The 19,414-nt window shown below is 47.2% G+C and overlaps 1 protein-coding gene across 2 annotated transcripts; it reads left to right on the forward strand.

Annotated features, from left to right (window-relative positions):
* Nucleotides 1-14,542: 14,542 nt before the first annotated feature.
* Nucleotides 14,543-19,399, forward strand: LOC123097957 (cytosolic enolase 3). 2 transcript variants are annotated; one of them, XM_044519819.1, is made up of 11 exons: nucleotides 14,545-15,113; nucleotides 15,516-15,587; nucleotides 15,681-15,797; nucleotides 16,062-16,142; nucleotides 16,494-16,570; nucleotides 16,686-16,789; nucleotides 17,405-17,503; nucleotides 17,590-17,675; nucleotides 17,739-17,825; nucleotides 18,699-18,896; nucleotides 19,038-19,399. In XM_044519819.1, exons 1-11 carry the CDS (start codon nucleotides 14,679-14,681, stop codon nucleotides 19,110-19,112), a joined length of 1,431 nt encoding a protein of 476 aa, XP_044375754.1. In that variant the 5' UTR covers nucleotides 14,545-14,678; the 3' UTR covers nucleotides 19,113-19,399. The 2 variants fall into 2 exon arrangements, with proteins under 2 accessions (XP_044375753.1, XP_044375754.1); XM_044519818.1 differs by having other exon boundaries at nucleotides 14,543-15,113; nucleotides 17,590-17,825.
* Nucleotides 19,400-19,414: the final 15 nt, after the last annotated feature.

Consider the following 19,414-nt stretch of genomic DNA (forward strand, 5'->3'; position numbering starts at 1 on the left):
GGGCGTAAAACCACTCTTCTGCAGGTGTTTGCCCATTTCAGCCTCTGTCCTCTTTTCCCAATTGCCGCACCGTAAACAGGGGCACCAGGTTTTCCTCTGGCCATTTGCAAATGCGGCTCGCACAAACCCCTTGGTTTTTGTGAACCATTCAGTGCTCCATTTGTTCTGACCAGTGTGACCGGTGTACATCCACGCACGATCACTCATCTTGACTTTCAGAGCTACTAGACACACAACAAATATATATATATATAATTCACCATGTATGTATTCATCAGTTGATCTACTTTGTCAATTTTATTACGTCCATGCAACCTACACTCTAATAGGTAATGATAGGTCCTAATCCCACCCGAGTATGTTTAGATTGGGTTCATTTTCCCATGCTATGCCCCGGATCCTACGCAAAATTTCGGCAGCACCTCCCCGCTGTTCTCCTGATACACGTCTCTGCAATAAACAGAGAGGATGTGTACCCGGAGAACAACAGGGGAGGCACTGACGAAATTTATGCGTCGGATCCGGAGCAAAGCATATGGGAAAACGAACCCAATCTAAACATACTCGGGCTGTCCATGGATAGCGTTGGACAATTCGAAAGAATCAAGGTTATAAATATGCAAATGCATGCATATTTATAACTATGACGCTTTCGAATGGGAGACACATATTGGTTACGCATACTGATGATTCAAGACACATATATATCTAGCTATCAAGTTTCATCGGAATAGATCAAATAATTAATGGGGGAGGAGGACATGTCATTTGTGCTCACCCACGAACGAAGGGGCAGAGCTCGTCAAACGCACGGCGAGGTCGTCGAACACCAAACCTCGCAGCGATGAAACAACTGCACATTTAAAACTACCCGATCAACACAATTATATATGATGTTTTTCATAACAAAATCGAAAGATATATGACCTAACTAATAATTCACAAATATATGACCCCGTCGGCTTCTGGAAGGCCAAAGAACACCTTTTCGGGAGGTGTCGGGGGTCGGGGTGTCGTGTCGGTCTCGGGGTGCCGTGTCGGGGTCGGGGTCTCGGGGTCGGGGTGTCGGGTCGGGGTCGGGGTGCCGTGTCGGTGTCGGGGTCGGGGTGTCGGGTCAGGCTCGGGGTCGGGGTGTCGGGGTCGGGGTCGGGGTCGGGGTCTCGGGGTCGGGGTCGGGGTCGGGGTCTCGGGGTCGGGGTGTCGGGGTGTCGGGGGTGTCGTGTCGGGGGTCGGGGTGTCGTGTCGGTGTCGGGGTGCCGTGTCGGTGTCGGGGTGCCGTGTCGGGGTCGGGGTGCTGTTTCGGGGTCGGGGGGTCGGGCTGTCGTGTCGGGGTCAGGGGGTTAGGGGGTCGGGGGGTCGGGTGTCGTGTCGGGGTCAGGGGGTTAGGGGGTCGGGTGTCGGGGTGGAGTCGGGGTCGGGTGTCGGGGTGTGGTGTCGGGGTTGGGGGGTCAGGGGGTCTTCTCATTCTTCTACTACTTCTACTTCTTCTCATTCTTCTACTTCTTCTCATCCCCCGTCTTCTTCTTCTTCTTTCTCCTCCTCCTCCTCCTCCTCCTCCTCCTCTCTTCTTCTTCTTCTCTCTCCTCCTCTCCTCTTCTTCTTCTTCTTCTTCTTCTTCTTCTTCTCCTCCTCCTCCTCCTCCTCCTCCTCCTCTCCTCTTCTTCTTCTTCTTCTTCTTCTTCTTCTTTCTCCTCCTCCTCCTCCTCTTCTTCTTCTTCTTCTTCTTCTTCTTCTTCTTTCTCCCCTCCTCCTCCTCCTCCTCTTCCTCTTCTTCTTCTTCTTCTTCCCCCTTCTACTTAACCTAAACCTAAACTAAAAACCTAAACTAATTAAAACTAAACTATTTAAACTAATTAAACTAAATAACCTAAACTAATTAATTCTAAACTGAAAAAACATAAACTAAAAAACCTTATCTAAACAGAAAAAAACAAAAAAAACAGAAAAAAAATGGGAGGGGCTCACTGTGGGGGGCGCCGACGGGTCGGGGAGGGGCCGGCGACGGGGGGCCGGGGCGGGGCGGTGGAGGAGGCGGGGCGGCGGGGGCCCGGCCGGCGGGGGGCCGGGGCGGGGCGGTGGAGGAGGCGGGGCGGCGGGGGCCCGGGGCGGGGCGGTGGAGGAGGCGGCGGGGGGCGCGGGGTGGCGGGGGCCGGGGCGGCGGGGGCCGGGGCGGCAGTGGGCCGGGGCGGCGGTGGGCGCGGGGCGGCGGGGGGCCGGGGCGGGGGGCGACGGGGCGGTGGGGCGGCGGGGAGCCGGGGCGGCGGGCCGACGGGGCGGCGGGGTGACGGGGCGGCGGGCGGCGGCGGGGTCGGAGGAGAAGGGCGCGCGAGGACGAAGTGAGTAACGGGCGGGGGGGCACTTGCCGTTAGTCAAGTGCCCTCTTTGCCGTCCGCCAGCCTTTGCCGTCCGCCTTTTTGCCTCTTTGCCGTCTGCTAGCGGACGGCAAAGAGGTGGGCCGTTAACATTTTTTCAAATGAGCGGGGGGTGGGGGCCACCACACTCTTTGCCGTCAGCTAGCAGACGGCAAAGAGCTGGCAGATGGCAAAGAGCTTCTTTGCCGTCAGCCTTTTCTTTGCCGTCTGCTTATGCGTAGCTGATGGCAAAGAGCTGCTTTGCCGTCAGCTAGCAGACGGCAAAGAGCTGGCAGATGGCAAATTAGCTGATTCCAGTAGTGTGAAGTGGAAAATCATCGTGACAAGAAAATAAAGTTTCTACGATCTGATCGTGGAGACAAATATTTGAGTTACGAGTTTGGTCTTCAATTAAAACAATGTGGAATAGTTTCACAAATTCGTGCCACCTGGAACACCACAGCATAATGGTGTGTCCGAACGTCATAACCGTACTTTATTGGATATAGTGCAATCTATGATGTCTCTTACCGATTTACCACTATTGTTATGCATTATAGACAGTTGCATTCACATTAAATAGGGCACCGTTTAATCCATTGAGACGACACCGTATGAACATTGTTTGGCAAGAAACCTAAGCTGTCGTTTCTTAAAGTTTGGGGTTGCGATGCTTATGTGAAAAAGTTTCATCCTGATAAGCTCAAACCCAAATCGGAAAAGTGCGTCTTCATAGGATACCCAAAAGTTACTGTTGGGTACACCTTCTATCACAGATCCGAAGGCAAGATATTCGTTGCTAAGAATGGATCCTTTCTAGAGAAGGAGTTTCTCTCGAAAGAAGTGAGTGGGAGGAAAGTAGAACTTGATGAGGTAACTATACCTGCTCCCTTATTGTAAAGTAGTTCATCACAGAAATCTGTTCATGTGACTCCTACACCAATTAGTGAGGAAGCTAATGATGATGATCATGTAACTTCAGATCAAGTTACTACCGAACCTCGTAGGTCAACCAGAGTGAGATCCGCACCAAAGTGGTATGGTAATCCTATTCTGGAGGTCATGTTACTTGACCATGACGAACCTACGAACTATGAGGAAGCGATGATGAGCCCAGATTCCGCGAAATGGTTTGAGGCCATGAAATCTGAGATGGGATCCATGTATGAGAACAAAGTATGGACTTTGATTGACTTGCCCAAATGATCGGCGAGCCATTGAGATTAAATGGATCTTCAAGAGGAAGACAGATGCTAATAGTAGTGTTACTATCTACAAAGCTAGAATTGTCGCAAAAGGTTTTCGACAAGTTCACGGTGTTGACTACGATGAGAGTTTCTCACTCGTATCTATGCTTAAGTTTGTCCGAATCATGTTAGCAATTGCCGCATTTTATGAAATCTGGCAAATGGATAAACAAAGCTGCATTCCTTAATGGATTTATTAAAGAAGAGTTGTATATGATGCAACCAGAAGGTTTTGTCAATCCTAAAGGTGCTAACAAAATATGCAAGCTCCAGCGATCCATCTATGGACTGGTGCAAGCATCTCGGAGTTGAAATATACGCTTTGATAAGTTGATCAAAGCATATAGTTTTATACAGACTTGCGGTGAAGTCTGTATTTACAAGAAAGTGAGTGGGAGCACTACAACATTTCTGATAAGTATATGTGAATGACATATTGTTGATCGGAAATAATGTAGAATTATTCTGCAAAGCATAAAGGAGTGTTTGAAAGGAGTTTTTCAAAAAAAGACCTCGGTGAAGCTGCTTACATATTGAGCATCAAGACCTATAGAGATAGATCAAGACGCTTGATAAGTTTTTTTCAATGAGTACATACCTTGACAAGATTTTGAAGTAGTTCAAAATGGAACAGTCAAAGAAAGAGTTCTTGGCTGTGTTACAAAGGTGTGAAATTGAGTAAGACTCAAAGCCCGACCACGGCAGAAGATAGAAAGAGAATGAAAGACATTCCCTATGCCTCAGCCATAGGTTCTATAAAGTATGCCATGCTGTGTACCAGATCTATTGTATACCCTACACTGATTTTGGCAAGGGAGTACAATAGTGATCTAGGAGTAGATCACTGGACAGTGGTCAAAATTATCCTTAGTGGAATAAGGATATGTTTCTTGATTATGGAGGTGACAAAAAGGTTTGCCGTAAAGGATTACGTCGATGCAAGCTTTGACATTGATCCAGATGACTCTAAGTCTCAATCTGGATACATATTGAAGGTGGGAGCAATTAGCTAGAGTAGCTCCGTGCAGAGCATTGTTGACATAGAAATTTGCAAAATACATACGGATCTGAATGTGGCAGACCCGTTGACTAAACTTCTCTCACAAGCAAAACATGATCACACCTTAGTACTCTTTGGGTGTAAATCACATAGCAATGTGAACTAGATTATTGACTCTAGTAAACCCTTTGGGTGTTGGTCACATGACGATGTGAACTATGGGTGTTAATCACATGGTGATGTGAACTGTTGGTGTTAAATCACATGGTGATGTGAACTAGATTATTGACTCTAGTGCAAGTGGGAGACTGAAGGAAATATGCCCTAGAGGCAATAATAAAGTTATTATTTATTTCCTTATTTCATGATAAATGTTTATTATTCATGCTAGAATTGTATTAACCGGAAACATAATACATGTGTGAGTACATAGACAAATAGAGTGTCACTAGTATGCCTCTACTTGACTAGCTCGTTGATCAAAGACGGTTATGTTTCCTAACCATAGACATGAGTTGTCATTTGATTAACGAGGTCACATCATTAGGAGAATGATGTGATTGACTTGACCCATTCCGTTAGCTTAGCGCTCGATCGTTTAGTATGTTGCTATTGCTTTCTTCATGACTTATACATGTTCCTATGACTATGAGATTATGCAACTCCCGTTTACCAGAGGAACACTTTGTGTGCTACCAAACGTCACAACGTAACTGGGTGATTATAAAGGTGCTCTACAGGTGTCTCCGAAGGTACTTGTTGGGTTGGCGTATTTCGAGATTAGGATTTGTCACTCCGATTGTCGGAGAGGTATCTCTGGGCCCACTCGGTAATGCACATCACTTAAGCCTTGCGAGCATTGCAACTAATGAGTTAGTTGAGGGATGATGTATTACGGAACGAGTAAAGAGACTTGCCGGTAACGAGATTGAACTAGGTATTGAGATACCGACGATCGAATCTCGGGCAAGTAACATACCGATGACAAAGGGAACGACGTATGTTGTTATGCGGTCTGACCGATAAAGATCTTCGTAGAATATGTGGGAGCCAATATGAGCATACAGGTTCCGCTATTGGTTATTGACCGGAGACGTGTCTCGGTCATGTCTACATAGTTCTCGAACCCGTAGGGTCCGCACGCTTAACGTTTCGATGACAGTTATATTATGAGTTTATATGTTTTGATGTACCGAAGGTTGTTTGGAGTCCCAGATGTGATCACGGACATGACGAGGAGTCTCAAAATGGTCGAGACATGAAGATTGATATATTGGAAGCCTATATTTGGATATCGGAAGTGTTCCGGGTGAAATCGGGATTTTACCGGAGTACCGGAGGGGTTACCGGAACCCCCCGGGGGTTAATGGGCCATAGTGGGCCTTAGTGGAGAAGAGGAGAGGCGGCCAGGGCAAGGGCCGCGCGCCCCTCCCCCCTAGTCCGAATAGACAAGGAGAGGGGGCGGTGCCCCCCCTTTCCTTCTTCTCCTCCACATCTTTCCCCCTCTTCTCCTAATCCAACAAGGAAAAGGGAGGGAGTCCTACTCCCGGTGGGAGTAGGACTCCTCCTGGCGCGTCCCCTCCTGGCCGGCCGCACCTCCCCCTTGCTCCTTTATATACGGGGGCACGGGGGCACCCTAGAGACAAAACAATTGATCGTTTGATCTTTTAGCCGTGTGCGGTGCCCCCCCCACCACCATAGTCCACCTCGATAATACTGTAGTGGTGCTTAGGCGAAGCCCTGCGTCGGTAGAACATCATCATCGTCACCACGCCGTCGTGCTGACGAAACTCTTCCTCAACACACGGCTGGATCGGAGTTCGAGGGACGTCATCAGGCTGAACGTGTGCTGAACTCGGAGGTGTCGTGCGTTCGGTACTTGATCGGTCGGATCGTGAAGACGTACGACTACATCAACCGCGTTGTGCTAACGCTTCCGCTTTCGGTCTACGAGGGTACGTGGACAACACTCTCCCCTCTCGTTGCTATGCATCACCATGATCTTGTGTGTGCGTAGGAATTTTTTTGAAATTACTACGTTCCCCAACGGTTTAAGCACAATTCCCGTGAAGTACTATCTTAGTTTATATGTCGTTGTTACTCCCACAGGAGTTGTTGGGATTCCCCCAAGAGTAAGGGTGAAGCAACAAGTAGCAAGTTTTCCCCCAGTTAAGAACCAAGATTTATCGAACCAGTAGGAGCTTCTAAGGTGCACAGGTCAATAGTACCTGCACACAAGACACAAACAACACTTGTCCCCAGCACGACAAGAGGGTTTTCAAACCCCTTGTCTTGCTAGTTACAAGGTAAAACACAAGTGATAAAGATATATAGTAGCAAAAGGTAAAATAGCAAAATAGTGGCAATTGTGTAGAAAAATTAAGCAACGGAGAATAAACCCCAGGGGCCATAGGTTCACTAGTGACATCTCTCTCAAAAACAACAAGTAGCATGGTAAACAAATTACAGTTGGCCAATTAAAAATATTACAATATTTATGACTACGATCTTCATGGTATAATCTCATATAGGCATTAATTCTGTGATAAGTAGACTATTGATCCAACTACAGCTACTACTAATGCTACACCCCAAAACTGCTATCCAGCATGCATCTCAGGTATTAAGTTTACAAGAAATAAAGTACCAAGTAAGCAAGATGACATAATGTAGACAGGAAGAAGTCAATCAATATGACGAAACCCTATCGTTTTACCCTTGTGGCAACAATACAATACATGTCTTGGCCCTTATTGTCACTGGGCTAGATCACTGCAAGTTTGAACCCACTACAAAGCACCACCCCCTCTAAAGAAAACCCCATCGAACTTGGTCAAAGAAGACAGATAGATCGATGAGCATGCAAAGCTATTTAATTATACAACAAATAAAACCTCGAAAAATTCAATTGATTTCAGTGAACAATCTGATCATAAAATGACAATTCATCATGTCCCAACAAACACACCACCGATTACATCGAATTGATCCCAATCATGTGAGAAAGCTCATGGGAACATGATATTAAAGATCCAAATAGAGAGAGTGTGTGATCTAGCTACTACTATGGACCCATAGGTCCTGATGGAACTACTCACACATCATCATGGAGGCAGCAAGGTTGATGAAGAAGACTCCGACAATGGCTTCCCCCTCCGATGGAGCTTCAAAAAAGGCCTCCAAATGGGATCTTAGTGTAATAGGAGTTTGCGATGGTGATAAATTCTTCTAGAAGCATGGCAAATAGTTTCAGTATTTATAAGGATTTATGGAGGTGGAATCAGGTTAAGGAGGTGCAGAGGGGCCCACACGGGCAGGTGGCGCCCCCCTAGGCCGCGTAGGGCACCCGTGTGGGCCTTGGAAACTCGTCTCGAGGTGTCCCGAAGCTTAGTGTGTTTCTTGTTGCCCCCAAAAAAGTATTAAATCGACAACTTATTTTGACCTCCGTAGATATTGATTTCCTGTGAAACCAAAAACAATCAGAAAATAGGAACTGAGCACTAAATTAATAGGTTAGTCCATAAAAATAATATAAATTGCTACAAAAGTATATAAAAGTGATAATATAATAGCATGAAATAATTAAAAAAGTATAGATACGGTTGAGATGTATCAATCATCCCAACGAAGAGCGTAGGCGAGTGTTATAGTGAGTGTGTTTATTGCACTCGAGGTGTCACTAGTCTCGAGTGAATTGACTAGTATGGGATCCGCAAGACTTGAGATGGTAATGGTGAAATAGGTGTTAGTGTTTGCAAAGAAGTGTGAAATAGCTGAGTATAAACTACTACAAGTGAAAACATAAAGTAAGCGGTGTTTCATGCAAATTTAGACAAGAAGAGATTCACTTCATGGCAAAAAGAATAGTGGAAGTGACATGTGCAATGGTAATGTAGTGTTGCCCTTCGCAATGAGTGTTCATTGAGTGAATCACCTTTGTATAGCCAAACTCCATGGATTGTTCGACTCTATGTCTTGTCTTTGGTTACCATCATCAATGGTCGCCTCGGCAATTAGGTCGTTAGACTGGACCAACTCTTTGACATGTCATGAGTTCTCGTGCTCCTTGTTTATATCAACACCTATCACCTGGAGGTCGTGGATTCGCTAGACAACAAGTACTTATCCATGTAGGTCTCTAGGTCATGTTGTTGCGTCCTTAAATTAGACAGAAAAACGCGTACACCATGTATAATTAACCTCATAATCATTCATCTAAATAAATACACATAATTAGAAATAAGGATTAGGCACAATCATATCTCACCATTTCCCTATATCTCCCACACCAAGTGGGATTCCTCTCACATAAGAAAGGAATCACAACAAACATGGACATCATGTAAAAGGAAACCATATCGATTTTATCGTAGTTTGCCACAATAAGACATATGAATTTTTGGGTCATGATCTTTGAGTCAAGGTATGAATAGAGATTACAAACCCTAACCCTACAAATATAAATCTATCTCTAATGGTGGTGTTCTCGATGGTTGAATGGAGGATCTTGTTGTAGAAGAGTCTAGGGTGGATCTAAGTGAAGAAATTCCCCTTCTATATATATCATCCTTTGCTCTGGTCTCTATATCTCTCCCCCATGTTACCATGATGTGTCTCCCTCCTTCATGGAATTTTTTAGGGGTATACGAGAGGGAGGCGGTGCCACCTGGTGCGATCATTGGTACGAGCAAGCATGCCTGTGCCAAAGTTCATCTTCTTCTCTGTTGATGTTGGATGAAAGTTGTCTTCAATAGGAAAGTTGTGCCTCGTTTCCCCATTTGTATTCCCTAATTTGGCTATATATCCTTCCAAAAGTGTAATATCCTGTAATCAAAGCAAGGATCCAAGTTTTCCCTATTTTTGATAGATAAATTGTAGGTAAAGAGTGAAACCCAACAAAAACATGAGACGAATCATAAGAAATCTCTTGGTAAACTCTATATAAAACAGAGCCATCAAATTCTTCAAGCTTAGAGTGTTTCTCGTCCTCAAGCAATTCTAATGAAGCCGGAGAACTCGAAGTTAAATAAAAAATCATACCGGTCTGAGGAGATATACTATTGTCATCTTTGCGATTCGAGCAAACCCTAAACAATATGATACAAATATTTCTAGTTCCTTTCTTAGGCCTTAAAGTTAGCTAGGAAGAGAAAACAAGTCAAAAAGTGCCTCTCTTTTTTTAGAGTCAAAACATTTTTTAGCACACAAGGCATTTTCACAAATTTAAAACGTCGATGACGAGTGTGATAAAGTAGCTACTTTCCTCCACCAAGGATTCTTTATCAAATCTCTCTACCTTGATCCAAGGTCATGAACTTAATAAGGGAACAATGCTTGATGTTTGTAATAATCTAGTTTGGGGACCATTATCTTGCCTGGTATAGCTATTACAACTACACTCAGCATTCCGCTCTTAACCGAGATGTAAGTGATTAGAGAGTTGAGCTTCATGTCATAGCGTTTCCGCTACATGATTTTCCCTACAGACACTACATGTAGGTGATGGGAAATGGCGTGTGTGGTGAATAAGTTGTGAGCGGCGAAAGAATATGGCTGGAAAAGGCGCGAGAAATGGCACAGTCAGTTAGCATGGCTGCCATTAATTGGCTTGTTTCAATGAGATGAGTGGTGGGATTGCTATGACTGTCTCCAAATATACAAGCCGTAGGAGCCAAAATGTAGTGCACTCCATAAAATATGCCAATCGTAAACATTTTGGCTAGAGCCCATTTTCATCCCTCTAACCTCCATATTATCAGTTATTATGGAGGAAGGAGTACATGACGATTCTGCTAGAGTTGTCTGAGGGTAGTATGTATGCCCTTTGCTACATGTAATTTGGCAAGAAAGGAAGTATAATTCGAAAATCACTTAAATGCGGGAGCAACTAACTGGAGGGTGCCCCCTGCCCACCGCGCGCCGAGGGGGGTGCTTTTCCTACCGTGGGGAGCGCTCCAACGCTCCACATGGTGCGCCTCAACACCGCCATGTGTCATGCGTTGGACACTTACCGACCGAAACGTTTTTTCATGATTTCTTTTTTTTTCCATTTTATTCGATTTTTCTATTGTTTTTCGGGTTTTAATTTTCATTTTTCTACCTTTTATTCTTCCTCGTTTTTCCTGTTTTTCTTTTGTTTTTATATCTGTCAAAGCACATGTGTGCTTTCGCGTAGAGCATAGAGGTGCTTCATCCCACGAGAGCACAAATTAGTTCACTTGAGGAGCATGGGTGTGCTTCCCCTCTTGGGAAGCGCAGTTTAGTTAGCTTGGAAGCACTGGTTAGTGTTGGTTGGGAGAACACACTATAAGCACCAATGTTAGTGCTAACGGGAAGCAGTTGGGAAACACATGTGCTGGTTGGAGCACAAGTTAGTTCACATTGGAAGCATGCCAATATGTTAGTGTTAGTACTAGCTGGGAGCATAGAGTTATTCGGAAGAAAAACTTCATGAAAATATATCAAGAAGAGGTTTAGTTTCAAAGGTCTCGACGCGAGAAACACAATGATGAAAACATACGATATTTTGTATGCACTGTCCAAGAGATATTTTGTTCAAAAAAAATGATTTTATTTTTAAAAAAAGTGCAACAACAGCAACAACAAAGATTTTAGTCCCAAACAAGTTGGGGTAGGTTAGAGATGAAACTCGCAAGATCTCGCAACCAACTCATGGTTCTGGCACATGGATAGCAAGCTTCCACACACCCCTGTCCATGAATAGTTGGTGATACTTCAGTCCTTCAGATCCCTCTTTGCGGACTCCTCTCCCATGTCAAGTTCGGTCTATCCCCGACCTCTCTTGATATTATCAGCACACTTTAGTTGTCCGCTATGCACTGGCACTTCTGGAGGCCTGTGTTGAATATGCCCAAACCATCCCAGACGATGTTGGACAAGCTTCTCTTCAATTTGCTACAAATGATGCGCATGTGATGCGCCACTTATCACCATTAGAGAAGATGAAACTAACCTTTTCAATAGATACCTCCGCGAACTAAGCCTAGGTAGATTTGGTTTCTTGTGGTGGAACAACTCCCCCGGGTTCAAGTTCTAAACTTGACACATGTGCTCGTATATTTACTGGATTTATTTCAGGCTCTCCGATGCCGGTGTGTTAGTCGACCATGAGTACCCCTGGAGATTTCAAAGCTATGTAAAAGCATCTTCAACCGATCCCCAAAAAATTAAAGGAGGATACGACCAAATACCTTTAGAGAAGCATATTTGCTCCTCTAGAAAAGTGTCGTTTCTAATCGATCCCCAATACTTAACTCCCTAAAAAATCAATACAAATTCGGTGCAAATTTGGTTCAAACTACTACACCAAACTTGATTCGAAATATTTTACATAACTTGAATGAAGATTAGATTAGATTGCATAAAAACTTACTAAAACTACTCACTAATCGCTCTCCTAGTTCGATTCGGTAAGCGTCGTGTCGTCGGAGTCATGGAGCAAAGGTCAATGACCTCCCTTGCCCCAGCCGCGTACTGCTTACATATGGCGCTCCGTCTTGATGTGCTCCGGGTATTTGTGGCGGAGCTCCGCCCTGTATGCTTCGCCGTCTTGCTCCGCCTTGAGGCGCTCCCTAGCCTCCCGATCTTCCCGCATCTCCCGTGCGGTGGCTAACCGAGGGTTGACGGGCGCCAACTGCGACAGGCCGTCGGAGAAGTTCAGCCGGTTGTTGGCACTGTGGAGGCGGACCGACATAATGTGGCATTCGTGCGCCGCCTTCATCGGGAGTGGGAGGAGCCAATCCAAATACTCTCGCGGGTGTTGCGGTCAGTGATATCCGCGACCCACTTCCCCCACTGGTGCTGCCACACTTGAGGTATTTCGGCTGCGGCGGCAGCAACGGCAAGAGGCCAGGGGTGCGGGGTGCGTCGACGCAGAAGGAGGAAGCGTCGTCGCAGGAGGAGGATGCGTCGCCGCGGCCACGGGCTCGGGACCACGTGACGGCGTGGATCCGCACTAGGGATAAACTGTGGGGAGCGACGGCGGCTGGATCTGGCCATTATCGGCGGCAGGGCTATGCGGGAGTGGAGATGGGGTGCCGGCGTGCCGACGGGGTCAAACCCCTAACATTAAAGCTTAGAGCATCTCCAGCCGTTGGCCCCCCAGGGGCGCCTAAAATCGCCGCCTGGGGGTGACCCGGCGAAAAAATGGGCCTGGGGCGAGTTGGCCCCCAGCCGCCGCCCCCAGGGCCGGCCCAGGCGCGGGGAAAAAAATTGTGTAGCAAATTTACGCAAAGTTCGGCTAAAACACGCCAAATTTCGGCAAACTTGGGCTTATATTCGCGGATATAAGTCGAGTAGTCGCCATTACATATAAAAACTAATAAAAAAAACTTGCTGAAGGCCGAGAAGTCGTCGTCGTCGCCGCCATCGTCGGCCTTCTCCTCCTTGACTCGGGCGCCCCTGCTGGACCCCTCCCCGGGTGGTGGCGGCGGCGCGTCGTCATCGTTGTCGTCGATGATGAAGACTCCTCCTTCGTCGCGGCCTCGGCGACGCTGCTCGAAGCGCCGCAGGGCGGCGCGCTGGAGCTCCGTCGCCATCTTGATGGAGTCCTGGCGTGCCCATTCAAGGGCCGCGTCGTCGTCGAGCTCGACCTCGCCGTGCTCCGTCTTCACCGGCGCGAGCCCCGGCTCCGTCTTTGGCTTGACGAAGCGCGGAGGAGGAGCCGACGAGGAGGCGCGCCGGCCGCCCTCGTTGATGACGATGCCGGGCTCGGCCTTGACGCCGAGCAGCGTCGGAGTGCCGGAGCAGTGGGAGGAGGAGTGGGAGGAGGAGGAGGAGGAGGCCGCGCCGAACCTCCTTGGCGCCCATTGCCCGTCGCGTCGGCGGTGCGCCGGGGCGGCCGCCCTCGCCGGGGGGTACGCCAACGGCGGGTTGTTGCCGCCCTCGAGGTGTGTCAGCACGCCCTCAAGTGTGCGGCCGGGGGCGCCCCACCACAGGTGGCGTCCCTCGCTGTTCTTCACGCCGCCGACCACCGGTGCCCCGTTGGTGGACGCCAGCCGCTGCTGCTGGCGGCGCTCTAAGTACGCCGCCCAAGCCGCGTGGTTGTCGGCGGCGTACTGGGGGAGGGAGAGCTCGGCGTCGGTGAGGGAGGCGCGCACGATCGCGACCTCGTCGGCGAAGTAGGATGGTTTGGCCACGGCGTCGGGCAACGGGGGAATGGGCACTCCCCCATTGCTGAGCCTCCAGCCCGTCGGCCCGGCGCGCATGTCCGGCGGCGCCGGGATGTTCGCCTGGAACAGGAGCCAGGACTCCTGTTCGCGGAGCGAACGGCGGCCGAAGCCGTTGGCCGCCGCCTCGTCTCCGGGGAAACGCTCGGCCATCGGGGAGATGGAGTGGCTGGGGAGAAAAGATCGGCGGCGGCGCTCGGGAGATGGAGTGGCTGGGGGAGAAGAGATCCGCGGCGGCGCTCGGGAGAGGGAGGGCTGGGGGAGAAGAGCTCGGCGGCGGCGCTCGGGAGAGGTGAAGAGGTGGCACTCATCACAGGCGAGCGAGGCCATATATAGCCGCGCCGCGTCCGTGTGTACGCGTCCGAGGGAGGGGAGGCGTCGGCGCGCCGCCCCGTGAACGTGCCGCCTGTGAGGAATCAATGGCAAAGCTGACCGGCGGCAGTCTTGCCATTGATTCCCCGCGGGAAACCGAGGCGTCGGGAGAAGACGAGGCGGGCGGTGTTGCTGACGCGGCTGGCCCGCGGCGCTTTCGCGCCAAAAACGATTCGTCCGGCGCCCAAAAAGCGCCCCCAGCGCGCCGGGTTCGGGTTGGGTCCGCCGGCGCCAATTTCGGCCCGAGCCGGCGAAAAAAGAGCCCCTGAGGGCGTGACTGGGCCGATTTTTTGACGCCGGCGGCCGAAAAATCGTCTGGAAAGCCTTGTTGGCGGTGCGGTTGGAGATGCTCTTAGCCTTACGCCCTTGCCCCTCATAAGAAAAAGAAAAAAACCACAGGGTGCTGGTCTGGTCTTCTTCCTAGGCGCAATTCGTCACGATTCCTAACAAGCCGAGCAGAATCGCGGGCGCAGAGTGCCCGGAGAGGAGCGTGGTCAGTGGAGCAGACCACGCTGCAGCCATGTCGGTGCAGGAGTACCTAGAGAAGCACCTGCTCCCGCGCAAGATCGAGGAGGCCGTGAACGCGGCCGTCCGCGCCAAGGCCGCCGACCCGGTGCTCTTCATCTCCACCCACATGCGGCGGGCGGCGCCGGCCGTGATCACGCGGGTGTGCGCGCGGCAGATCCTGGACAGCCGCGGCGCCCCCGCGGTGGAGGTCGACCTGCACACCAACAAGGCCGTGCACCGCGCGTCCGCGGCCGGGCCTGGCGCCCCCGAGGGCGCCGCGGTCGACGCCACGAGGGACGTCGAGAAGCGGAGGCTCCTCGCCAAGGCGGTCGCCGACTCGGTGCGGCTGATCAACGGCAAGGTGTCGGAGGCGCTCGTGGGGATGGATCCGCAGCAGCAGGCGCAGATCGACCAGGCCATCATGGACTTGGACAAGGCACACCACAGGGTACAGTCGAAACCCCGATTATTCTGTCTCTCATTCTCTATTGTTGATTTGTTCCTGCATTGCCAAGCTCTATTTGTGTAGATATGACAATGAATTATTATATGAGGATGCTGTTATGCTGTGTCTAGGTGTTTTCCTTAACCACATACTCCAATTGTGTACTCTGCTACACGGTGACAATATTTGGCACTGGCTTGCTTCATTTTAGGCTTCCCTGCTGGAAATAATGATTTGCCATTTTCGATGGTTGTAATGAATACTAGTTTACGAGTATCTCAATTTAGTATGATTGTGTAGTTCACAAAAGTTTCTGTGGATGTGCATTGTCCTCTCTGGTTGGAGGGCACCATGCAACACATCCTGCATACAAAGTAACTAATTAACTGTGACAACCATGTTCAGACTGAGGTTGGAGCGAATGCTATGCTGGCCGTTTCAATTGCAGCTTGTAAAGCTGGTGCTGCTGAGAAAGAGGTATCACTTATATTCTTTATCTGGGTCTTAGGTGAAAATTGAGTCTGTGACGATAACACAAATTCTTATAGTTGTTTGCCTATTTCTGTGCAGGTTCCGCTGTACAAGCATATAGCAGATCTTGTTGGTAAAAGCGCAACAACGCTTCCCGTCCCAGCAATTACAGTCATTAATGGTGGAACCCATGCTGGAAATAATCTTCCCATTCAAGTATTTCCACTTCACATTTAGGATTACCTTTTGTAGTAAACTTTGCTTTGCAGACTGCTGAGAACACTCTTTTTCTTTTTTTGCAAATAGACTGCTAAGAACACTCTCTTAGGCTCTTCTATAAACCCCAAAACTTTGCTGTGTTTGAGATTGTTACTACCTTGTTTCTTACTGTAATATACTACATGTAGTTTGACATCCCAATATACTGTAATGTTTTTTTTTTTTGCGTAGTACTTTGAAGTAAAGTTTACATTTCTGTAGGAAATTATGATCCTTCCAATCGGTGCCAAAAACTTTGAAGAAGCAATGCAGATGGGTTCAGAGACATATCATCATCTGAAGGTACCCTCCATTTTAACAAACTGCTTCACGGATATACTTCGATAATAACACCGTGCACACTTTCTTGGCTATGTGCGTGTTGTCTAGTCCCATATTTGGACCAACCTGCTACGTGCCCATCAAACATTCTAGGAACATTGTGTTTCCACGAAATCTTAACGCCTTATGCTAGCTTGCCAACTCTCTTTTATGTCTTCTTAATTCGCTTGGCACTATTTTTTCTCGGTGATTGCTGCTAAGACAAAACAGAGAAATTGCTTAAACATTGGCTGTCCAGCTGTTTGAAAGTTTTGTTTTTATAATGCAGTTCTGCACAGAATTGTTTGCTTATTTTCACTAATGATTTGTTAGGATATTATATGGGAGAAGTATGGTTCAGACAGTTGCAACATTGGCGATGATGGTGGATTTGCTCCTAATATTTCCAGGCAAGTAAGGAATTGATTTTACTTTTTCCTGATGTGCTTTCTTTCTCAGTTTCCCTTTTGAGCACCTACATATGGATATTAACATATACCATATCTATGTCTGGTGAATGTTCAGTATAACCGAAGGCCTGGATCTTGTCATTGCGGCAATAGATAGAGCTGGATATAATGGAAGGATCAAATTAGCAATTGATGCTGCTGCTACTGATTTTTGCGTAGGTAAGGATAAATCAGTGAAATCTCTATCATCCATATATCCTTAGCTGTTAACACCATGGTTTATATTCTCCTTTGAATAACATCTTGGGCATCTACATAACTATACCTAATAGAAATGCAAGTAATGGCGTGCATTTCGCAGATAGTTCCATAGTGTTGCTGTGTTAGAAGGATGTGTTTTTCAGCCTACTGTGTTTTCCAGCTTATTCTTTGTGTTCCATCGTTGTTGTTTTTACAGCTGCCATTGCTGCCTGTAACAGTGTAACTTGATATGCTAGGGCCAGTTAAAGCATACTATTGTAATCAGCATTTCCAATCAGGCACCATTTGACCAATCTCTTGCTATTTTACTGTTGTTCTACTTTTTGGAAGTGTACGACCTTGAAACATGGAAAACAATGAGTTTTTTCATTCAAGTTAGAAACAGTGAGCTTGAATAGCAGTCCGATGTACTCCCTCCGTCCCCTAGACATGTTTTAGTGTTAGATACATCCGTATCTAGACAAATCCAAGACAAGTAATTTGGGACAGAGGTAATATATTGTAGGCTATTGTTAATTAGTCTTACTATTTCCGCGAGTTAACTTCCCTGCTTGCTCATGCATCTCTTTGCAGGAAAGAAATATGACCTGGAGTTCAAGTCTGCAAAGAAATCAGGGCAAAATTTCAAAACTGGGGACGATATGATTGAGATTTATAGTCAACTATGTTCAGGTATCACTTGTTTGTGGATTTACATATTCTGGGAGGCAAATCTTTTGACTTCATGAACCTTATATTTCCTCTTTTTTGTACACTAGAATACCCACTTGTCTCCATTGAACAGCCCTTTGACAAAGATGACTGGGAGCACTCGAAAAAGTTTACCACCCTAGAGCTATGTCAGGTACCTATTGTGCTTTTTATTTTCTATTTACTGTCAGGAGCTCATGCCATAATGCATTTGCAGGTTGTGGGAGACGACTTACTGATGTCAGATCCTGAACGCATTAAGCGGGCAGTAAATGAATATACTTGCGACGCTCTTACTCTCAAGGTAAGTCACAAATCATTCATTTGTTTATTGATGTTTATAAATTTGCTGCTTTGTTCAAGTTACTGGGACCGCCGGAGGCTAACAATACCACAGACTCTGGAATTAGGCATTTTTTTTAAGCTGGAACAAGACGCAATTCATTTTGACTAACCACAGCAATCTTTGTGCCTGGATACTCAGTGTGGTTCTTTGTTTGATTGAATGCCGCTCATTCGGAAATTCGCTTTGGCACATGGGAGCGCGCGCTCCTGCCACCAGAAAAAATATTTCAAAGTGTGAAAAAATTGGAAACAAAAATTTGGTGATCTCGACATTATATGTGTGCACGTCAAGTTTCGGAGAAAACCGACATTTTTTGTGGCTTGTGTAAAAAAGACAAAAAGATGTCTTGTGAAAAGCACTTTTTAACACCGGATTTTGTCTTTTTCACACGCGACACATAACTTGTCGGTTTTTCACGAAACGACTTTGTGAGCATGTACAATATCGAGATGTACGCGCCAAATTTTTGTTTGGAATTTTTTGACATTTCAAAATACGTTTAAAACACATTTTAAAAACCAGGAGCGCGCGCTCCCGTGTGCCAAAACACCACTCTCGCCGCTCCTTCCATTTTGTGCCTATTATTTTGCATGGCATGATTTGAGTTTAAGGGCATTTACAGACAATGCGATGTAGTACCTGAATTCACGAAGATGAGCAATTAATAATTGAACTGATTGTAGGCACATAAGGTTGCAAGAGCCACATGATTGCACATGTAGTACTTGCCTCCTTGATTCTTCCTTGCTCTCTTGATTTCTGTAACTGTCCAGGGATTCTCTGTTTCATGTACCTTATTATGTGTTTCCTTTTCTTATCATGTGTATGTAGGCAAGTCAAGTGGGCACTGTCACTGAGGCCATAGAGGCTGTGAAACAGGCAAAGGATGCTCATTGGGGTGTGATGGTGTCACATAGGTCTGGGGACACAGATGATTCTTTCATCGCCGACCTGGCTGTCGGTGCAGCAGCTGGACAGATCAAAGCCGGTGCCCCCTGCCGTGGAGAGTGCCTCACGAAATACAATCAGGTTTCTGTTGAATGCTTGCTGCCTTTTATGTGAATACATGCACCGAAGTATTGGTCTAAAGTCATAGTACCATAGTCATTCTAAATATCTTCTTAATTTGTCTTGAGTGGTCTTTGATGACTGTGTGCATTGTGTTTGCAGCTTCTAAGAATAGAGGAAGAATTTGGAAGCGAAGGGGTTTACGCTGGCGAAAATTGGAGAACTACCGCGAGCTGACTCGTGGCTCACTGGATTCCGTTGATGCAGTCCGGGGGGTTTCTGTAGAAATGTGTTTTGTGCTGGCTCAGCAAAGGCAAGGAAAGAGGGTAGCTTAACAAACTGGGGAAACTTTCAGGCACACATTTCTTAGGTGTAGTGGTTGAACTGCAGGGACTTTACTTTGAGAGATGTTGGGCTATGCCTTTTTTCCCTTTTCATTTATATGTGGTATGGAATGGATCGTGCACAAGATACATGAATTTGAGAATGGGTTTGAAGGAGTAGAGTTTTTCATTTATACAGTATACACAGTTCCAATG

The sequence above is a fragment of the Triticum aestivum genome, chromosome 4D (assembly GCF_018294505.1).
Source record: "Triticum aestivum cultivar Chinese Spring chromosome 4D, IWGSC CS RefSeq v2.1, whole genome shotgun sequence".
Classification (NCBI taxonomy): domain Eukaryota; kingdom Viridiplantae; phylum Streptophyta; class Magnoliopsida; order Poales; family Poaceae; genus Triticum; species Triticum aestivum.